We start from the raw sequence: 20599 nt of genomic DNA on the forward strand, positions 1-20599 counted from the left end.
TATATTTTCGAATGGGGGTCCGTGGGCTAATATGTGTCAATTTGGGGGTCCTTGACGTGAAAAAGGTTGAAGACCCCTGTAGTATGGTAATACAAACGTGTGTGTGTGTGTGTGTGTGTGTGTGTGTGTGTGTGTGCGTGTGTGTGTGTGTGTGTGTGTGTGTGTGTGTGTGTAGGCCACAGGTCAGCCCTATGAGCAGTACGCTAAGATGATCTTCATGGAGCTGAACGACGCCTGGTCTGAGTTTGAGAACCAGGGATCCAAGGCTCTGTTTTAAAAGTAGAAAGAAAATCTGGACAGCGTTTCCAGCTGGATTGGACCGGATCAGACCGGATCAGACCGGACTGGACTGGACTTCTTGGCCAAAAAGCCACCGTTTTTTTTTCTTTTTTGGCCGGACGTGACCAGACGAGGCCAGATAGGAACCGGACTGAGCCCACATTGGGCCTTAAGAGAGAGAGCTGTGCCTCTGAGAGGTGTCTCCCTCCACCATTCCACACACACACACACACACACACACACACACACACACACACACACACACACACACACACACACACACCTTTCCTTGACTCTTTGATCTCGTCCCTCCTTCCTTTATTTCCTTCTACAGTGAGGGGGAAAAGACTTGTTCTCTCTCTCTCTCTCTCCCCCCCCCTCTCTCGTTTTCTCTCTCTCTCTCTCTCTCTCTCTCTCTCTCTCTCTGGCCTGCTTGCAGTTCCACACATCACCACAGGGCGGTGCTGTCAGAGGCTGCATGAAGGGACACAACGACAGAGACAATCACACAGACATCCAATGGAATTTAACTTCAATGAGGAAGAGACTATAATAGGGAATCCCTTGTCGTCCCCATATGGGTGATGTGGGTGATATGGGTGACGGGACGGGGTGCCCAGCCTGGCACCCACATGATGCAGTGAACACGTGGGTGACACAGCCAGGGTGACCAGCCTATCCCTGAAGTGTAACCAACGACCCGTCAGTGTTTTCGGGGTCGATGTCGGCGACGCCCCAAAAAAAAAAAAAACATTTGAACCCGCCGGTCTCTTTCACAGCGAGGGCCCGGCCCCCCCGTGAGACACCCCCCCCCCCCCCCCCACCACTAGGTGGCACTGCTGTGCGATCTTATGGGTGGTCCCTGGGGTGTTTGTTTTGTTTCGTTAAGTGTCTTTTTTTTGACTGAACACTACTAGTGCTACTGGACCTGTGTTTCAAACTAAACCCCGCCCCCTCAACGTTGACATTTGCAGATCCAACGCAGAGTGGGCGGAGCCCCGACATCACCCAGAATAGGGCGGAGCCCGGCGTCACCCAGACGTGGGCGGTTGCTAATTTGTATCATTGTTTTTTTGAAGTGTTCCTTATTTTACATTAAATCTGTGGAAGGTTTTCAGAACCGCCTCTTCCGTAAGCCCCGCCCTCTTCCGTAAGCCCCGCCCTCCATCGTCATATCGCCACCTGGAAGAGATTCCCGCCGCAAGGCGAGCTCTGGTTTAAGGTTTCACTCGACGTCCTGCGTCCTGCGTACGGGCGACGGTCTCCCAACAAAATGCAGGCCTTTTTGAGGTCAGCTGACATCAACGACAAGGTGGGCGTGGCCACCAGGGCTCGCCAGGAACGTTCCGAGCGAGTCGCCGAGCGGGAGAGTGGCCGCGCTGAGCAGCCAGAGGCGTGCACAGACATTTTGAGGGGCAGGTGCTCAAGTAAATTATACTTTTTTTATGGTTTACTTGGTCTGCTCTTTTTTCCCTCTACACCTATACCTCTTAGCCAAAAATAGCCGATCTACAAGCTCTGTGAGCTTGTAGATCTGCTATGTTTGGCTAAAGTTCTCCTCAGAAAAGGGATGCTAGGTTTCGAGTGGTTATGGTAAAAAGAAAAATCATAATCACATAAAGATTTGGCGGACCCCCTGTAGTAACTCTGAGGACCCCCGGACCCCCTGTTGAAGACCCCTGCTGTAAACTGAAAAAAAAACCTTTTTTTTCTTTTTTTCAAAAGGGCACTTCTGGTCAAGAGGGCAAAGGGCAGGTGCTCTAGCACCACCTAGAGTCTTTCTGTGCACGTCCCTGCTCCCTGGGTTTTAAGGGGAAAGGGTCTGGATCCAGGAACCAGGAACCAGAGCCCGGTTTTATCTACACTGTCAGAGCTCTGTTTTGTGGACTTCATGTCTCATAGACTATTATAGTTACCGGTGGTTTAATTTTCAAGGACCACCACAACTCTGAGAGTGTTTTACGGGTCCATTTGGTTCCATGTGTTACACTCTCAGAGTTTCAGACCTGTCCAGGGTCCTTTTTGGAACCATTAAAGGGAACCGTTAAACTCCTGAAGGGATCCCACAAAGGGTTTAGGCTCCTCCCTGGGGTGTGGTTTAGGGTTTAGGCTCCTCCCTGGGGGAGGAACGCCCCACCCACCAACATTGGGGGGCGGGGGGAGTGGGTCGGGAGGTGGTCCCAGGTTTGCGGAAATGTTGCTTTTTCCTTTCGTTTTTTTTTTCTCCATTTGATTTGATATCGTCATATTAAGACTTTGTTTCATTTTTATTTTATTTTGTCCGGGCGAGTTATCATTTAATTATCAAACGGTGGTTAACCCATTGAGACCTGAAGCCGATTCTACATGTCTCCTAAATCTCAACAGTATTCTGAAAAACGTATGTTTCTATATCAGTGGTGCTCAATCTTTTTCATGTCAAGCACCCCCAAAATGATATGTATTTGGCCGCTGACCCCCATCAATTTCTTTTGTTCCAGGGACCCCCCCAGAGGCAAAGATTTGAGTTAAAAATGTTCGCTTTAAAAAAATATATATATTCAAAGATTTGCACACATTTTCACGATTTTTCCAAAAATAGCAGATCTACAAGCTCGTAGCGCGGCACTCGGTGCCGCACTATGAGCTTGTAGATCTGCTATTTTTGAATAGCCCAAAGTGTAAAATAATGCTTTTTTAGCTCAAATCTAAAAATGACACAGTTCCAGGTCTTAATGGGTTAATGTAGCGACTTGCGAGAGGACTTCATGTTAAAGGGCTTTCCTCGTTAAAAAAAAAAAAAGTCATTATGCATTTGGCTTAACGAGACGGAGACGGGCGAGGAAGGGGGGCGGGGCGTATATATATATACAGGACGATTAGAGCTTCATATGAAATCACTCTTCCATCTTTTAATGGCCAGTTCTGGGTTTTTATCAATCTATTTTCCACAGTGTTTAACCAGGACGTGTTCCATTATTACCGACCATCTACTATAAATACAGTTTATCTCTTCACTGTGTTCTGCTTTGTGGTTGCTCTAGATTTATTTCTTTATTTCTTTCATTCTTTCTTTTTTTTATTTAAATTTTACATTTTACCTCATGGACCAATCAAATCCCATGTTTTCTTATTTATTTTGTTTTGGGGACTTTTGTGTGTGTGTGTGTGTGTGTGTGTGTGTGTGTGTGTGTGTGTGTGTGTGTGTGTTGGGGGCAGTGGCGTGCACAGACATTTTGAGGGGCAGGTGCTCAAGTAAATTATACTTTTTTTGTTTACTTGGTCTGCTCTTTTTTCCCTCTACACCTATACCTCTTTGCTAAAAAATAGCCGATCTACAAGCCCACAACGCCTCGCAGCGCGAGGCGTTGTGGGCTTGTAGATCTGCTATTTTTGGCTAAAGTTCTCCTCAGAAAAGGGATGCTAGGTTTCGAGTGGTTATGGTAAAAAGAAAAATCATATCACATAAAGATTTGGCGGACCCCCTGTAGTAACTCTGAGGACCCCCTAGGGGTCCCGGACCCCCTGTTGAAGACCCCTGCTGTAAACTAAAAAAAAAAACATGTTTTTTTTTTTCTTTTTTTCTAAAGGGCACTTCTGGTCAAGAGGGCAAAGGGCAGGTTCTCGAGCACCACCTAGAGTCTATCTGTGCATGTCCCTGGTTGGGGTGGGGGCGGGGGGGGGGTTGCTGGTTGGTTGGTTGGGGGACCATGATGAATCCATGGTCATTAATGATATATAAGTTAAATGAAGTTAAGATAATATATAAATTGAATATGGCGTGTGCGAGTGAGGGACGCAGTGAGGCTGTTTGTCATTCCAAAGCAACTCTTTATCATTATGAATGTGCTTTTATAAATATATATAAATATATATATATATATAACTATACACACACACGCTCTCTGTTGGTTTAGGTTTGTGCTTTATCGTTTCAGTCCGTCTTTCCCTTTTTTGTACTTTCTTGGCTGTTTTTCTTTCCGTCTGGAAGTCGACAGAAATCAATGTATTATTACATTATGAAACTTGTGTTTTCCTTTTTTTTTATTTCAACACAACGGGGGACCAGTGTATCTTTATTTGGGGGGGAGAGAAGCGCACGCACGCACATGCGCACACACACACACACACACACACACACACACACACACACACACACACACACACACACACACACACACACAGTAGTTAAGGACACCAAAATGTTAGCATGCTATGCTAATATGCTAAATGTGTTAGCATATTAGCATCTTAGCTTAGCATGCTATCATTTTGGTGTCCTTAACTACTTACTCACACACACGCACACACACACGCACACGCACACACACACACACACACACACACACACACACACACACACACACACACACACACACACACACTGGTGTTATGAATGGGGTGTAACCTCACTCTGACTGTGTCCTGTCAGAGAGTGCATTGGGTCATTCATAGGACCAAAGGACACCATTACTAATGAATGTAGATTTCACTGCAAAAAAAAGTTACAAAAAAAGGAGAACTAATAATAAAAACATGTTTTGATCTGAAAGGAGGAGTTTTCACTGTCTTGTGTTCATGTTGCAGTATAGAAAGAGTCCCTGGAGCAAGAAGAAGAAGATGATGTCCTCTGACACCGGGGCGGTGGTGGAAAAAGCCCTGAAATGTTTTTACTATCTGTGTCACTTTTTGATTTGAGCTAAAACTCATTATTTTACACTTTGGCTATTCAAAAATAGCAGATATACAAGCTCATAGCACGGCACCGAGTGCCGCGCTATGAGCTTGTAGATCTGCTATCTTTTGAAAAATCATGGGAAATGTGTGCAAATCTTTGAATATATATATATATATATATTTTAAAGCAAGCATTTTTGACTCAAACATTTTTGACACATTTATTGTACAGAGTGGTAAGATGGTACAAGACAGAGCCCACGTAAATGGCAAGGTTAAACACGAGGTAATAAATCAGATGCATAGAATCAGTCTAAACAGTTTAATATAAAAATAAATCATTTGCATTGAAACTAAATAACATCTATGTAAATGACATTGTAACCTTTCTCATGACAGGCTTTCTCCCAGCTAGTGCTAGGGTCTTCAATGTTTTCAGGCCAAGGACCCCCTAGCTGAGAGAGATGAAGCAGGGACCCCCTACTCTATATTGTATAAAATTGTGTTTCAGATGAAAGTTTTTTTGGGGTGGTGTAACCGCCCCCTATAAGTGAGTTTTGGACACTGACCAATCCTGCACCGTGATTGGCCAATAGTCTACAACGGCAACGCAGTCTACACCCCTAACCCTTCCACAGTCAATGCAAATCTATACTTTTGCAAAGTCAGCCAATCACATTACAGCTAGTGTCATCACCACTAGCTGTAATGTGATTGGCTGACTTTGCAAATTCAGGACTGTGATTGGCTAGCGAAACACATGACACATGTGCAGCCCTATGAATAGCAGTATGGACTTAAAAAAAAGTCATTTATCCTTTTTGTTAAGTGAGTCATGTTGTGATGACCACACACCGCCCACTTCACACTGGGTGTGATTTTCTTTACTTAGTCTGCTATTTTTTCCCTCTACATACACCTATAGGCTCTTTGCCAAAAATAGCAGATCTACAAGCTCTCAACGCCTCGCGCTGCGAGGCGTTGAGAGCTCGTAGATCTGCTATTTTCGGCTAAAAAAAAGGCTGAATTAGAATTCAGTGTATGTGTGGGCGGATAGATCGCTGAACAACCGGATATTCTATGACCGTTACATGCAGGGGTCAGGGGTTATCATCGCCATGCTGACTAGCGGTGGACATTTTTTGCCACGGACGTACAAATGTATGATAATAATAATGTTACCGGAGAGACACAAAGAGCCCTAAATGTATAATAATGTCACCAGAGAGACACAAAGAACCCTAAATGTATAATAATGTCACCAGAGAGACACAAAGAACCCTAAATGTATAATAATGTCACCAGAGAGACACAAAGAGCCCTAAATGTATAATAATGTCACCAGAGAGACACAAAGAGCCCTAAATGTATAATAATGTCACCAGAGAGACACAAAGAGCCCTAAATGTATAATAATGTCACCAGAGAGACACAAAGAGCCTTAAATGTATAATAATGTCACCAGAGAGACACACAGAGCCCTAAATGTATAATAATGTCACCAGAGAGACACAAAGAGCCCTAAATGTATAATAATGTTACCAGAGAGACACAAAGAGCCCTAAATGTATAATAATGTTACCAGAGAGACACAAAGAGCCCTAAATGTATAATAATGTCACCAGAGAGACACAAAGAGCCCTAAATGTATAATAATGTTACCAGAGAGACACAAAGAACCCTAAATGTATAATAATGTTACCAGAGAGACACAAAGAACCCTAAATGTATAATAATGTCACCAGAGAGACACAAAGAACCCTAAATGTATAATAATGTCACCAGAGAGACACAAAGAGCCCTAAATGTATAATAATGTCACCAGAGAGACACAAAGAGCCCTAAATGTATAATAATGTTACCAGAGAGACACAAAGAACCCTAAATGTATAATAATGTTACCAGAGAGACACAAAGAGCCCTAAATATATAATAATAATGTCACCAGAGAGACACAAAGAGCCCTAAATGTATAATAATGTTACCAGAGAGACACAAAGAGCCCTAAATGTATAATTATGTCACCAGAGAGACACAAAGAGCCCTAAATGTATACTACTGTAGCACAGTGGTTCTCAAAGCAGGTCGAGAGGGACCTTTGGGGTTCTTTGAAGGCGGTCCAAATGGACATGGGGTGATGCAACTTTGATGAAGTAGAGCATACATGGGCAACTGGCGCCCCGGGGGCCACATGCGGCCCCCACCTTCACTTAATGCAGCCCTTAGGTTAATATCTGAATAGTGATTTATTAATGATTTCAGCTGTTATGATTCTAAACATGCAAACATGACCCGCTTTAATTACTTCAGTCTATATCAGCAGCTTAATGACTAGTATTACAATTCTATTCTATTTTCATCTCAAATGTATTTGTATTTAAGTTCATAACGTTAACATAAGTATAACTGAATGTATTTGAAATTAAATTAAAATGTTACTTTTCAGGATTCCAATTAAAAAATAGCAAAAAATAAATCAGGATTTCAATTCAAAAATACCAAAAATAAAACAGATCTACAAGCTCAAAACGCGTCGCGCTGCGACGCGTTTTGAGCTTGTAGATCGGCTATTTTTGCTACTTTTGTGTGACATAGAATGGCCCGACAGTATATGCAATGTGGCCCTCTACTCTACATCATCAAAGTTGCCCATCGCTGATGCAGAGGGCCATATATATTTCCACACTCACTCCAGAGGGACACGTTGCATATACTGTCGGGCAGACACGGCTTATCTCTGTATTTTAACTTTTTCCATAAATTAATGCCCTATTGCTACTTCGCCATTCTATGTCACACAAAAGTAGCAAAAATAGCCGATCTACAAGCTCAAAACGCTCACTGGTTTTTATGTAGTTTTTGTGTAGTTTTCGTCAGTGAGAAAAAGGCAGTCCACGGACATTTCTCCTCACAGTTTTAGTCGAGGAAATCAACCCTGGTCTCTTGGCCGCCGTGTGGGCGTGACCCGTCTTCGTCGTCGTTGTCGTCGCGTCCAAGATCTTATAATGAGGCGAGACGCCTTGGCGGGGGCGGGGCAAGCTGCTGTGGTCTAATAATAACCCAGGGCCCGCCCTGGAATCTGTGTTCTGACGTAACAACCATGCACACCTGGGAGGAGGAGGGGCTGAAGGAAGAAGGTCTTTTTGTTCCTCCTTGTTTGTCACCGTTCTGTGCAGCGTCGAGAGAATCTGTCGTTTTGTTTGTCGTCGGTCCCGTTTGGGTGGCGGGGGGGTTGGGGTGAGCAGCACCCTGTGGGTGCTGTGGTCCCCAGAGCTGTGGGTGCTGTGTGGCTCCACAGAGCTGTGGGTGCTGTGTGGCTCCACAGAGCTGTGGGTGCTGTGTGGCTCCACAGAGCTGTGGGTGCTGTGTGGCTCCACAGAGCTGTGGGTGCTGTGTGTGCTCACACGGTGCTGATGCTGCCGGTCAGTCTGCGAGGCGACCGGGACGCCCGGACATTGCTGCTGCTGTGGAAGTCAAAAGTCAACCCATTAAAGCAGGGGTCTTCAACAGGGGGTCCGGGACCCCTAGGGGGTCCTCAGTGTTACTACAGGTGGTCCACCAAATCTTTGTGTGATATGATTTTTGGGACGGTGTAACCGTATATATATATATATATCTATACAATATGTAGTTGGGGTCCCTGCTTCATCTCTCATCTATACAATATGTAGTGGGGGTCCCTGCTTCATCTCTCATCTATACAATATAGAGGGGGTCCCTGCTTCATCTCTCTCTCATCTATACAATATGTAGTGGGGGTCCCTGCTTCATCTCTCATCTATACAATATGTTGTGGGGGTCCCTGCTTCATCTCTCTCTCAGCTAGGGGGTCCTTGGCCTGAAAACGTTGAAGACCCCTGCATTAAAGGGATAGTTCACCCCCAAATGTTTTTCTATGGATTATAGTCACCCCATGGAGACTTGAATTCGTGGATATTTCTTTGTCATATAGTGTATATGTTACTATATCAGTGGTTCTCAAACTTTTTCCTCACAAAATGATATGTATTTGGCCGCCGACCCCCATCTGAATATATTTCGTACCGGGGAACCCTCCAGAAGCAAAGATTTGAGTAAAAATTGTTTGCTTTAGAAATACATATTCAAAGATTTTCACAATTTTCCACCATTTTTCAAAAATAGCAGATCTACAAGCTCACAATGCGTCGCATCGCGAGGCATTGTGAGCTTGTAGATCGGCTATTTTCAAATGGCCAAAATGTATATAGGGTAAAGTAACTAGTATAACTAAAGCTTTCAAATAATTGTAGTGGAGTAAAAGTATAAGTACAGAAAATTGGAAATACTCCAGTAAAGTCGAAATACCTCAAAATTGTACTTAAGAACAGTACTTGAGTAAATGTACTTAGTTACTTTACACCACAGAGTAGAAGTAAGAACAGCACCTGTTTGTGGGCGGGGCGGCTGGGTGGTGGTTTAGGGCCGTCGTGTACGACGGGCACACATCCCTGAGCCCAGGAGTCTGTGGTTCCTGGAGGAGGTTCAGGGTCTTCATGATCCTCCAGAGGAGGTCCTCCTCCTTCAGCTCCATGGAGGAACTGCCACTCCACCAGCTGGAGAACACGCCCCCTGGTCCAGGAGACGCAGAAAGGACGCAACTGTAGGAGAAACAAGATGATAGAAGATCCTTATTGTCCTGCAGCTTTTTAATCTGGAATGAAATGCAGTCTTTTTTTGAACACACACACACACACACACACACACACACACACACACACACACACACACACACACACACACACACACACACACACACTCTCACTCTCACTCTCACTCTCACACAGACACACACACTCTCACTCTCACTCTCACACAGACACAGACACAGACACAGACACAGACACAGACACAGACACACTCACACTCACACTCACACACACACTCTCACACACACTCATGCACCGATAGGGACAGAATCGTGAATCATGTTTTGGGTCGAGCGTTTGCCCCAACTGCCACTCAAAGTGACTTACTAGCAAATCACAGTGCGTCTTTTCCGGTGCTGAGGTGCACTGCATTTCTAGCCTGGTTCCAAACCATAGACCCCGCCCACTCTCTCAGTGGACTGCCTCTTGGCCTGGTGTTGAAATGTGAGCATAGGATATCTTCGATACAAAAAGTACCGTCCAATGAGAGTCGGAGGTGGGGGTGGGTCTAACGACAAGCCAGCCAATCAGCAAATATCTGCTAAAACAAGCTGTGCGATGACATCAGATGTAGGCGGATCCGTGGATCTCTTGTGATTGGTTTAGGGAAATTTGAAGCCCCTCCCCCTTGTAATCGCCGACTCTGCAGCCAATTTCAGACTGAAGGCTGCATTTCACTATCACGTACCTGTCTCCCGGTGAAGCTGTGGTAACATCTCTCCATAACGTACCTGTCTGTGAAGCTGTGGTAACATCTCTCCATAACGTACCTGTCTCTCAGTGAAGCTGTGGTAACATCTCTCCATAACGTACCTGTCTCTCAGTGAAGCTGTGGTAACATCTCTCCATAACGTACCTGTCTCTCTGTGAAGCTGTGGTAACATCTCTCCATAACGTACCTGTCTCTCTGTGAAGCTGTGGTAACATCTCTCCATAACGTACCTGTCTCTCAGTGAAGCTGTGGTAACATCTCTCCATAACGTACCTGTCTCTCAGTGAAGCTGTGGTAACATCTCTCCATAACGTACCTGTCTCTCAGTGAAGCTGTGGTAACATCTCTCCATAACGTACCTGTCTCTCAGTGAAGCTGTGGTAACATCTCTCCATAACGTACCTGTCTCTCAGTGAAGCTGTGGTAACATCTCTCCATAACGTACCTGTCTCTCGGTGAAGCTGTGGTAACATCTCTCCATAACGTACCTGTCTCTCAGTGAAGCTGTGGTAACATCTCTCCATAACGTACCTGTCTCTCAGTGAAGCTGTGGTAACATCTCTCCATAACGTACCTGTCTCTCAGTGAAGCTGTGGTAACATCTCTCCATAACGTACCTGTCTCTCAGTGAAGCTGTGGTAACATCTCTCCATAACGTACCTGTCTCTCAGTGAAGCTGTGGTAACATCTCTCCATAACGTACCTGTCTCTCGGTGAAGCTGTGGTAACATCTCTCCATAACGTTGGCCAGCAGTGCGTCCATGATCTGGCCCACGTTGTCCTCTGTCTCCTCCTGTCCCAGCATGAGCGTCCACTGGGCCTCGGTGAGGGGGCCGCGGACCGTCACTTGATCCACGTCCGTCTCCTGGGGCCGCGTGGGCCCCGTGAGGGCGGCGGACTGGGGGCTGTGTGACCCCCGCCCCCCCTGTCTCTCTCCACCGCGGGACTTCACCGCAGAGCGGGACATCTTCACCTTCACCTTCACAACACACACACACACGCACACGCACACGCACACACACACTGTAAGAGCCATATGAGCCATATATATGATTGGTTCTTAATTGATGATGTCACTGCAGGGCTTGGTCAAGGCCAGGTTGCCTAGGTATTTAACAAGGTCTGTAATCGAGCGCAGGTGTTGCCAGTGGCAGACAGGGTTGCCATATCTGCTTATTATATTATAATTTCCCCGCAAGATTCTATTTGAAAATAGCCGATCTTCAAGCTTACAACGCGGCAGTGATTACTATCAGAATACAGAGCTTTAACCTTTTAACACAAACATTTTTGTTTGAACCAAAACAAAATGTTAAACCTACCTTTAATATCATGAGATGGACCAAACCTCTGTGGTGTTTTACTTGCATTAGGTGTAAAGTTAGCCTACTCAGTACAAAATACTGTAATTCACAGTATTTTCTTGAATAACAGGGTTTCTCCCTGTCTCTCCAGCTCTTTGATAGACAGACATTACATTACAGCTGAGCGTGTAATTTATTTTACTCTTTTCTAAAGAGCTGGAGAGACAGGGAAACCTATGTAAGCCCTCTATAGCAATGATTGCTATTAGAAAATTGAGCTATTTAAATGTTATTTGAAAAATAAAACAATAATAATAAAAAGCATTACTTATTGCACCTTTACATGTAGACATTATGAGTAAAACAGCATTACTCTAGTTAAACCCCATTATATGAATATTGACCCCAATGGAAACAAGCCATAGGCTTTCTTGGGTTTTAAATCCTATTACAGTAGCTGACCGTGTATTGAACTGTACTTGCATGTGCTTTTTTCTGCACACTTCTGATAAAGTATTCAATCAATCAATCAATCAATCAATCAATCAGTTAGATAATACTTTCTTAGCAGTATCAAGATCACACCATCAGAAGATCTGATTTTATAGTCTGGAGCAGTTACAGTTATAACACTTTAACACTGTTATGAAAACAGTTCAAATAGCTTTCATTTTGTATTGAGACATGTGATGTGATGTATGCTGCCTTACCTGTATAATAACTAAAAACAATAATAGTATATAATAAGTAATAATAATTACCTGTATAATAAGGAGACTGAGGTGGTGTTTTTTCTCCAAACACGTTAAATAGTTGTTTTTGTACCCGTTGCATTGGTTGCTAAGCAACAGAAAACGCCAACATTCATGATGTTACAGTGACAATTATTCACCAATAGAACTGTGTGACCCTAGAGGTCGCTGTTGGCTACTGCTGCTTATTACCATACACTTTTTTCTTTCATATCAACGTGTTTGGTCTGTTGTACACGAATGTACTTCATTACATTATGTATATATGATATAATACAACCTTTAAATGTCTTCATTTAATTAAAAAAAAGGCAAAGGCTTCAGACCTTAAATGGTCTGAAGCCCTGTAAATGTGTTAGACCTGTAAAGGTGTGACCTTTAGTATTAATTATGTCTTTTTTTTTACCACAAATAAAATGCCTCTCAGACAAACATGTTGATTATGGTTGTTACTAGCAGTGGTGTAAAGTAACTGAGTACATTTACTCAATTTACTCATTTTAAGGTATTTACTTTTCTTGAGTGTTTCCAATATCCTTTTACTTCTACTCCACTACACCTCAGAGGAAAATATTGTGCTTTTACTCCACTACAATTATTTGAAAACTTTAGTTACTAGTTACTTTGTAGATTTTGATAATTATTTCAATTACAAAACATACAATAACCACTTCAGCCCTATATGCATTTAGACCATTTGAAAATAGCAGATCTACAAGCTCACAATGCGTCGCGATGCGACGCATTGTGAGCTTGTAGATCTGCTATTTTAAAACGATTTTTATTCATTTGACAACTAATAATTTGACAAAATGACAGAAACAGAGCCCCCCCCCCCCTCCCCTGGCATCGCAGAATTCAACAGAACAACAAATTTCGGTGTAACAACTCATCGACGCGTCGCTCAGTGACGTCATTACGCAGACGTAGAGGCGGAGCTATGGTGTCTCCATGGCAACAGTGAGAGCGCGCAGAGGCGGAAGTGTCTCTATGGCTGCGAGAGGACGCGTAGAGGAAGGTATTTCATTTAATCTGTTTAGTTCATGCTGTTTATTATGAATAAAGCCTTTATGTTGATGTTGTCCATGAATAATGGCATTTATAATATAATGCATCATTTATATATGTTTAGTGATCCTTATTAAAGATGACATAGTACTATAACAGCCTATAAGGACAAACTAAACCTTATTAGAGCTCAGGTGTTAGTTTAGCAGCTAGCAACATGTAGCTTAGCTTAGCCCAGGTACAGTCTGTTTTAGTGCAGTTGTACTCTTAACAGGGGGTCCGGGACCCCTTAGGGCAGTGCTTCTCAAAGTGGGGTCCGGGGACCCCCAGGGGTCTTTTGGGGGGGGGGGGTTACCAGGGGGTCCCCAGCAAAATGTGTTAATATAGCATTTCAATCATTTTAACCATAATTTATACTTTGGCTATTCAAAAATAGCAGATCTACAAGCTCATAGCACGGCACCGAGTGTGCTTGTAGATCTGCTATTTTTGAAAAATCCCTGGCACAACATATTTTTTAAATGGGGGGGGGGGGGGGGTCCGGGGGGGGGTCCGCAGCCAAATACATAATACAATCATTTTGGGGGTCCACCATGACATGAAAAAGTTATAAAGTCTTTGAAGCTATCTATGAAACAAGTCTAATCTGCAACACAGTTGTATACTATATGTAGTGGTGGGGGGTCCCTGCTTCATCTCTGTCTCAGCTAAGGGGTCCCTGCTTCATCTCTCTCTCTCAGCTAAGGGGGTCCCTGCTTCATCTCTCTCTCAGCTAAGGGGTCCTCGGTCGGGCCTTAAACAAGTTGAAGACCCCTGTCTTAGCGCAGTGGTTCTCAAACTTTTTCATGTCATGGACCCCCAAATGAACATGCATCTGCCCGTGAACCCCCGCCCTGTCTCCCCTGTGGAAATATGTTGTGCCAGGGACCCCCATACATACTAGATTTATGTTGTTAAAATCTTTTTGTGTATAACATTTTGTTACTCAAATCTTTGCTTCTGGGTGGTCCCTGGAACAAAACATTTGGAGACAGGGGTCCACGGCCACATGCATATCTAAAAATGTTTTCTAGATCCTAACAGTATGTGGCTGTATCAGTGGTGCTCCAACGTTTCCATGTCAAGGACCCCTAGCCCTAGAATGTCTGTGATCTTACATACATTTCATGTATTCCAAATACACAGTCATAGATCACCCTCGTTGACGCGCTGTATAGTGACGATCTGCGCGGCCATAAAAGTGCTCTAAACTCCGTCTGTACTCACCCAATAATTAATTCCTAAGACTTGGAGTCATATTTTGTCCTCTAGTTTCATATCCATTTGAAAGTTCTGCCAGAAAACGTGTGTTTAGTCAAATATCTCCACTTTTCCTTGAGCTGCACACGGACGACTTTCTGTACGGGCGAGGGACCCGGGAATGAGTGCAGGACTAAATATATGTAAACTTCCTTTAGGACGCACAAATGTTTGGGACACACAATTGGCAGATGGAGTGACTCATTACCCCGCACCAATCACAAGCACCTGTAAATTGTGTTCCCCGTTCGTTTGTGCTTCCCTGTGTCAATTTGTTATGACGTTTTAAATGTGGTCCTTCACTCAAGTCCGTGCTCCTCGCCCGTACAGAAAGTCGTCCGTGTGCAGCTCAAGGAAAAGTGGAGATATTTGACTAAACACACGTTTTCTGGCAGAACTTTCAAATGGATATGAAACTAGAGGACAAAATATGACTCCAAGTCTTAGGAATTAATTATTGGGTGAGTACAGACGGAGTTTAGAGCACTTTTATGGCCGCGCAGATCGTCACTATACAGCGCGTCAACGAGGGTGATCTATGACTGTGTATTTGGAATACATGAAATGTATGTAAGATCACAGACATTCTAGGGCTAAAGGACCCCCATAATTATATGTATTTGGCCACGGACCCCCCATATCAAAATATGATGTTCCATGGACCCCCCCAGAAGCACAGATCGGAGTTAAAAATGTTGGCTTTAAAACATATATTCAAAGATTTGCGCAAATTCTCAGGATTTTTCTGAAGAAAATAGCAGATCTACAAGCTCATAGCGCGGCACTCGGTGCCGCGCTATGAGCTTGTAGATCTGCTATTTGTGAATAGCCAAAGCAATCTTAAAATGACACAGATGTGTACCCGGATTGAAATGTATTAAAGGTAGGGTAAGTGATATTTTTTGGTTAAAACAAAAAGTATTTTGTTAAAAGGTTAAAATACTATATTCTGATAGTAATCATTGCTATAGAGTGTTTGTTCAGTAACAGGAGTCTCCCCGTCTCTCCAGCTCTTTAATAAACAGAAAATACATTTTTCGGTAGGTGTCAAAATCTCAGCCAATCAGGAGAAAGTACCCATTTTTAAGCTTAATTTGTATAGTGTTCCAGTTCCATTTTTTTCTGCTCATTTCTTAGTGTCATCACTTCCAATTTCACTTGTTTAATCTATATCCTGATTGAGTTCTCTGTCCTGGTTGGATAAAATTAGAAATGAAACTGAAACTTCTGTTTAATAAAGAGCTGGAGAGACAAGAGACTCCTTTTACTGAACAAACACTCTATAGCAATGAGTACTATCAGAATATAGAGCTATTTAACACTTATTTTAACCAAAGCAAATCACTTACCCTACCTTAATGGTCAACGTAAAATGTCTGATCTGGACCTCCAGGGCCCCACGACCACGTGACGACGAAGCAGAGACCATCATCATCATCATCATCATCATGTACCACAGAGAGAAGAGCATCCAGATCAAGAGCAGTGCGTCGGCGCTCTACAACAACCTGAGCGTGCTGCGCATGGCGCCGCGCAGCCTCACCCACTTCACCGTGGTGCACGGCAACCTGGTCAACATGGTCAGCGCCTCCTGGGACGGCCTCAGCTACTCACACCGCCAGCTGCAGAGCAAGGAGCCCAACGCCACCGCCAGCACCTCCCTCATCATGCAGGTCAGAGACTATATGCACCTCCTTCATCACTATACACCTCCTCCTTCATCACTATACACCTCCTCCTTCATCACTATACACCTCCTCCTTCATCACTATACACCTCCTCCTTCATCACTATACACCTCCTCCTTCATCACTATACACCTCCTCCTTCATCACTATACACCTCCTCCTTCATCATCTATACACCTCCCTCATCACTATACACCTCCTTCATCACTATACACCTCCTCCTTCATCTATACACCTCCTTCATCACTATACACCTCCTCCTTCATCACTATACACCTCCTCCTTCATCACTATACACCTCCTCCTTCATCACTATACACCTCCTCCTTCATCACTATACACCTCCTTCATCACTATACACCTCCTCCTTCATCACTATACACCTCCTCCTTCATCACTATACACCTCCTTCATCACTATACACCTCCTTCATCACTATACACCTCCTCCTTCATCACTATACACCTCCTCCTTCATCACTATACACCTCCTTCATCACTATACACCTCCTTCATCACTATACACCTCCTTCATCACTATACACCTCCTTCTTCATCATCTATACACCTCCTTCATCACTATACACCTCCTTCTTCATCATCTATACACCTCCTTCATCACTATAAACCTCCTTCTTCATCATCTATACACCTCCTTCTTCATGCAGGTCAGATACTAGAAATGCCATTAAATGGGGGTCCGTAGCCTCTAATGCATGTCAAACTGGGGGTCCTTTAAATTAAAATGGTTGAAAATCACTGCTAGAGCCGTAACGATCTTCTCTTATGGGGGTCCCTGGCATATATTTTCAAACGGGGTCCGCGGGCTGATAAGTGTGAATTTGGGGGTCCTTGACGTGAAAAAGTTTGAGAAGCACTGCATTATGCAGCTGATAAACACTGTTTGTTATATAATATATAATATTTATTACATAATGATAAACACTGTTTGTTATATAATATATAATATTTATTACATAATGATAAACACTGTTTGTTATATAATATATAATATTTATTACATAATGATAAACACTGTGTGTTCTCACAGGCAGCCTGGTGTGTTCTTCCATCCCGTGAACTCCTGGTGTTGACCTCACAGAAAGGCATCCAGGTGTGTGTGTGTGTGTGTGTGTGTGTGTGTGTGTGTGTGTGTGTGTGTGTGTGTGTGTGTGTGTGTGTGTGTGTGTGTGTGTGTGTGTGTGTGTGTGTGTGTGTGTGTGTGTGTGTGTGTGTTTTGAATTCCGCACGTTTACTTGTAACAGAGTATTTCTACATTGCAGTATTGAGACTTTTACTTACTGTACGTAAAACACTTTGAGTACTTTTTCCACCACAGCATCTAGCGGTAATGACTTATGGCGTCTGTGTGATATTTTCTGCTAAAGCACCTTTCAATCCTTGTTGTCTCCGCCAGAGGTGGAGAGTATGTTTTCGTTCCCGTCACGCTGTGTGTGTGTGTGTCCCCCCTAGCCAAGCTAACATTGGTCAAGCTTCACGTGACACGTGACAATATGTTGTCACCAATGCTTTTGATTGGCTAGCGAGACGCATGACGAAATAAAATCCTATAAATAGGTGTGTCACTTTTGGAAGTGAGGTAACATTGTTCAAGCTAACGGGATCAAGCTAACATTGGTCAAGTGACACGTGACAATATGTAATATAAATAGGTAAGACAGGATTAATCAGGAACAGTACTGGCGGAGACCTGTGCTCCGAGGAGCACATTTTCTAGTAAAACATGTGTTTGTTTCAGATGTACGAGTCAGATGGATCCATCATGGTGTACTGGCATGCACTGGACTCCCCCGACACCCCCACAGGTACAACACACATTACCCTTAACACATTGATTGCCAAGATATTAAACATAGTTTTCTATCCCCCTGCCAGCGTATATATTACCTCAATCCGATTGAAACGGCGTGGAAGCGACATTTGTGTCCCAAAAAAAAAATAGTCCCCGTGGGTTGGCGGAGGTATCTGTGTATCCATAGGAACGACAAACCTTCCAACCGTGATCCGCCATTTTGGGGCTTCGGCCCGCTGAAAACGGGTGGTTTTCAATGCAAAAAACTGAAACTGAGTTGGGATGAACGGATGTTTTGTAGATCGGCTATTTTCTGAGTCGGTGTAGAGGGGCAAAAAGAGCAGTCCAAGTACAGAGCCAACGGATAAGTTGACTAAACATTGAGGGTTTAAAGGTTAACTATCTTAAAATACACATTAACATGAATGCAATTATCTATGAAATGTATGAAAAAAGTTTTATCTGCAACATCATTTTACACAGTATTTAGTGAGGGGCTCCCTGCTTCATCTCTCTCTCAGCTAGGGGGTCCTTGGCCTGAAAACGTTATAGACCCCTGGTTTAAAGTAACACAGTTGATTGCCCATGGTTGTGTCTGCTTCCAGCTCAGGCCCTGTTCTCCAGAGGAATAGCAGCCGTGCAGGACAAATACATCTGTGTGGGTGAGTCATGCTTCATTACTATTACAATGTAGGGCTCTTTGACATGGAAACGTGTGAGCACCACTGAACTGTGTGTGTGTATATATATACATATTTGGGCCACAAGTTTAATGTGGCAGGCGAGTGGGGGCGATCAGGTGGAGGTAATCATTTCTGAGTACTCCAGCAGACTCGACTTAATCCACGCATCGCCTCTGCCTCTAATCATGAAACTGGAGGCAGTCAGAATAATAGCATTGGCCAAGGTACAACATCTTTTCATGTTCCACGAAAAATCACTACGTGATTTGACTGACAAAACTGTGCACTTAGTGAGACAATGGACTGGTCTTAACACACACACAACATGTGACATTATATTTCACAGTAAACGTGAAGGTGGTTTGGGTGTTCACCATTTTGAATGGACATATATTGCTACGAGGCTCTCCCACTTGTTAAATATGCTGAACAATGATGACCAGTATGTGAGAGAGCTTGCACGTTCATCTCTATTCCTGGACCTAAAACGACGTAAGGTCCCCCTGGCATGTGGCTCGGATCCTAGCTTCCTATAGGCTTCAGGAGGATCCTAGCTTCCTAGGCTTCAGGAGGAAACCTAGTGGGAAGCTAGACAGTCGCTCTCCCGGCTGTGTGGTGTGTGGTCAGACTGGCCGGACTTAAACGATCTGTGCTGTTGGGCTGATGTTACCTTGAAGTGGGTAGGGTCTAACTCAGAGGCGATGGCTGTCTCGGAGGACTTTATATCTGACCCCAGTATCTCTGTCAGAGCATCTATGACTGTGTGTGGAACAGAACACCAACTCCCACTGACTAATGCCCGAGGCCGCCTCTTATGGGCACAACAGCAAAGGCTGCGGCAGTATTGGACTGAACTGAGGTTGCAAGGGAAGACTGCATGTCTCCCTGCTGGGGACCATTCTGTCTCGCACTCTGTGCTCAAAAATGTTGCTTTAGACGAATGCATTGTTGTCTTTACTCTGAAAGCGAGGTTGCAGGTTTTACCATCTAAACTTAACCTCTCCATCTGGTTTCCAGGCAACCATGCTCCTCACTGTATACATCATGGTCATGAACAAATAGCTGAAACCATGTCCCACATCTTAAATGGGTGCCATGTATACAAGGGACTCTACATAAGTAGGCATGACAGAATAGTGGATTTGATATCAAAAGACATCTCTTCTATTTTCAGGTCCTCCATCATGCTGTATAAGCATTCTACTGTGAAGCCGAGCATGTTTAACCTGTGTAACGATGATTCTGTGTTCTCTAACATGTCAGCTAACACCCCTGATGTCATTGTTGTTAATGAGAACCATAGCGAAGTGTTCATTCTCGAGGTCGGCTGTACTTTTGATTACAGCTTAGAGGAAGCCTTCCAAAGTGCTAGAATATCATCAGCTAGAGCAGACCATCTCTCAGCTAGGCTACAGATGTAAACTTTTGTTTTTTATCTTTGGTAGTCTAGGACACGTGCACAAGTTGGTTGTGAGGGGCCTGCAAATGGCCGGCCTCTCCAAAAGGAGGGCCAAACAGTTAGCAAGGTACTGCTCAATATCAGCTATTATAGGAAGCCGCTCAATTTGGAGGAGGCGTTGTTTCCTTTACCCATGATTGGTGTCCGCTGTGTTTGACAAGTATGCCATCTTTTGTTTTGTATGTAACATTGCTCTGCTTTACATGCACTTTGTAACTGGCTGTTTTCCCTTTATCTGACTGCACTGGCAGTGTTTATGTCCTTTGTACATCCTGTACTT

The 20599-nt window shown here is 43.8% G+C and overlaps 2 protein-coding genes across 2 annotated transcripts in view; both read left to right on the plus strand.

Moving 5' to 3' along the window:
* gak (cyclin G associated kinase) overlaps positions 1-2844 on the plus strand; it is an 84175-nt gene extending 81331 nt beyond the window's left edge. The window contains exon 29 of the mRNA XM_084056298.1: positions 176-2844. Coding sequence (XP_083912424.1) covers positions 176-277 — 102 coding nt within the window. The 3' untranslated portion in view covers positions 278-2844. The remainder of the gene's footprint in view (positions 1-175) is intronic.
* Positions 2845-13375: 10531 nt separating this feature from the next.
* wdr54 (WD repeat domain 54) overlaps positions 13376-20599 on the plus strand; it is a 16375-nt gene continuing 9151 nt past the window's right edge. Inside the window, exons 1-5 of the mRNA XM_084054609.1 lie at positions 13376-13388; positions 16071-16350; positions 17416-17478; positions 18124-18190; positions 18783-18839. Coding sequence (XP_083910735.1) covers positions 16126-16350; positions 17416-17478; positions 18124-18190; positions 18783-18839 — 412 coding nt within the window. The 5' untranslated portion in view covers positions 13376-13388; positions 16071-16125. The remainder of the gene's footprint in view (positions 13389-16070; positions 16351-17415; positions 17479-18123; positions 18191-18782; positions 18840-20599) is intronic.

The sequence above is a fragment of the Gymnoscopelus microlampas genome (assembly GCF_963454915.1).
Source record: "Gymnoscopelus microlampas genome assembly, chromosome: 4".
In the NCBI taxonomy this organism is placed as follows: domain Eukaryota; kingdom Metazoa; phylum Chordata; class Actinopteri; order Myctophiformes; family Myctophidae; genus Gymnoscopelus; species Gymnoscopelus microlampas.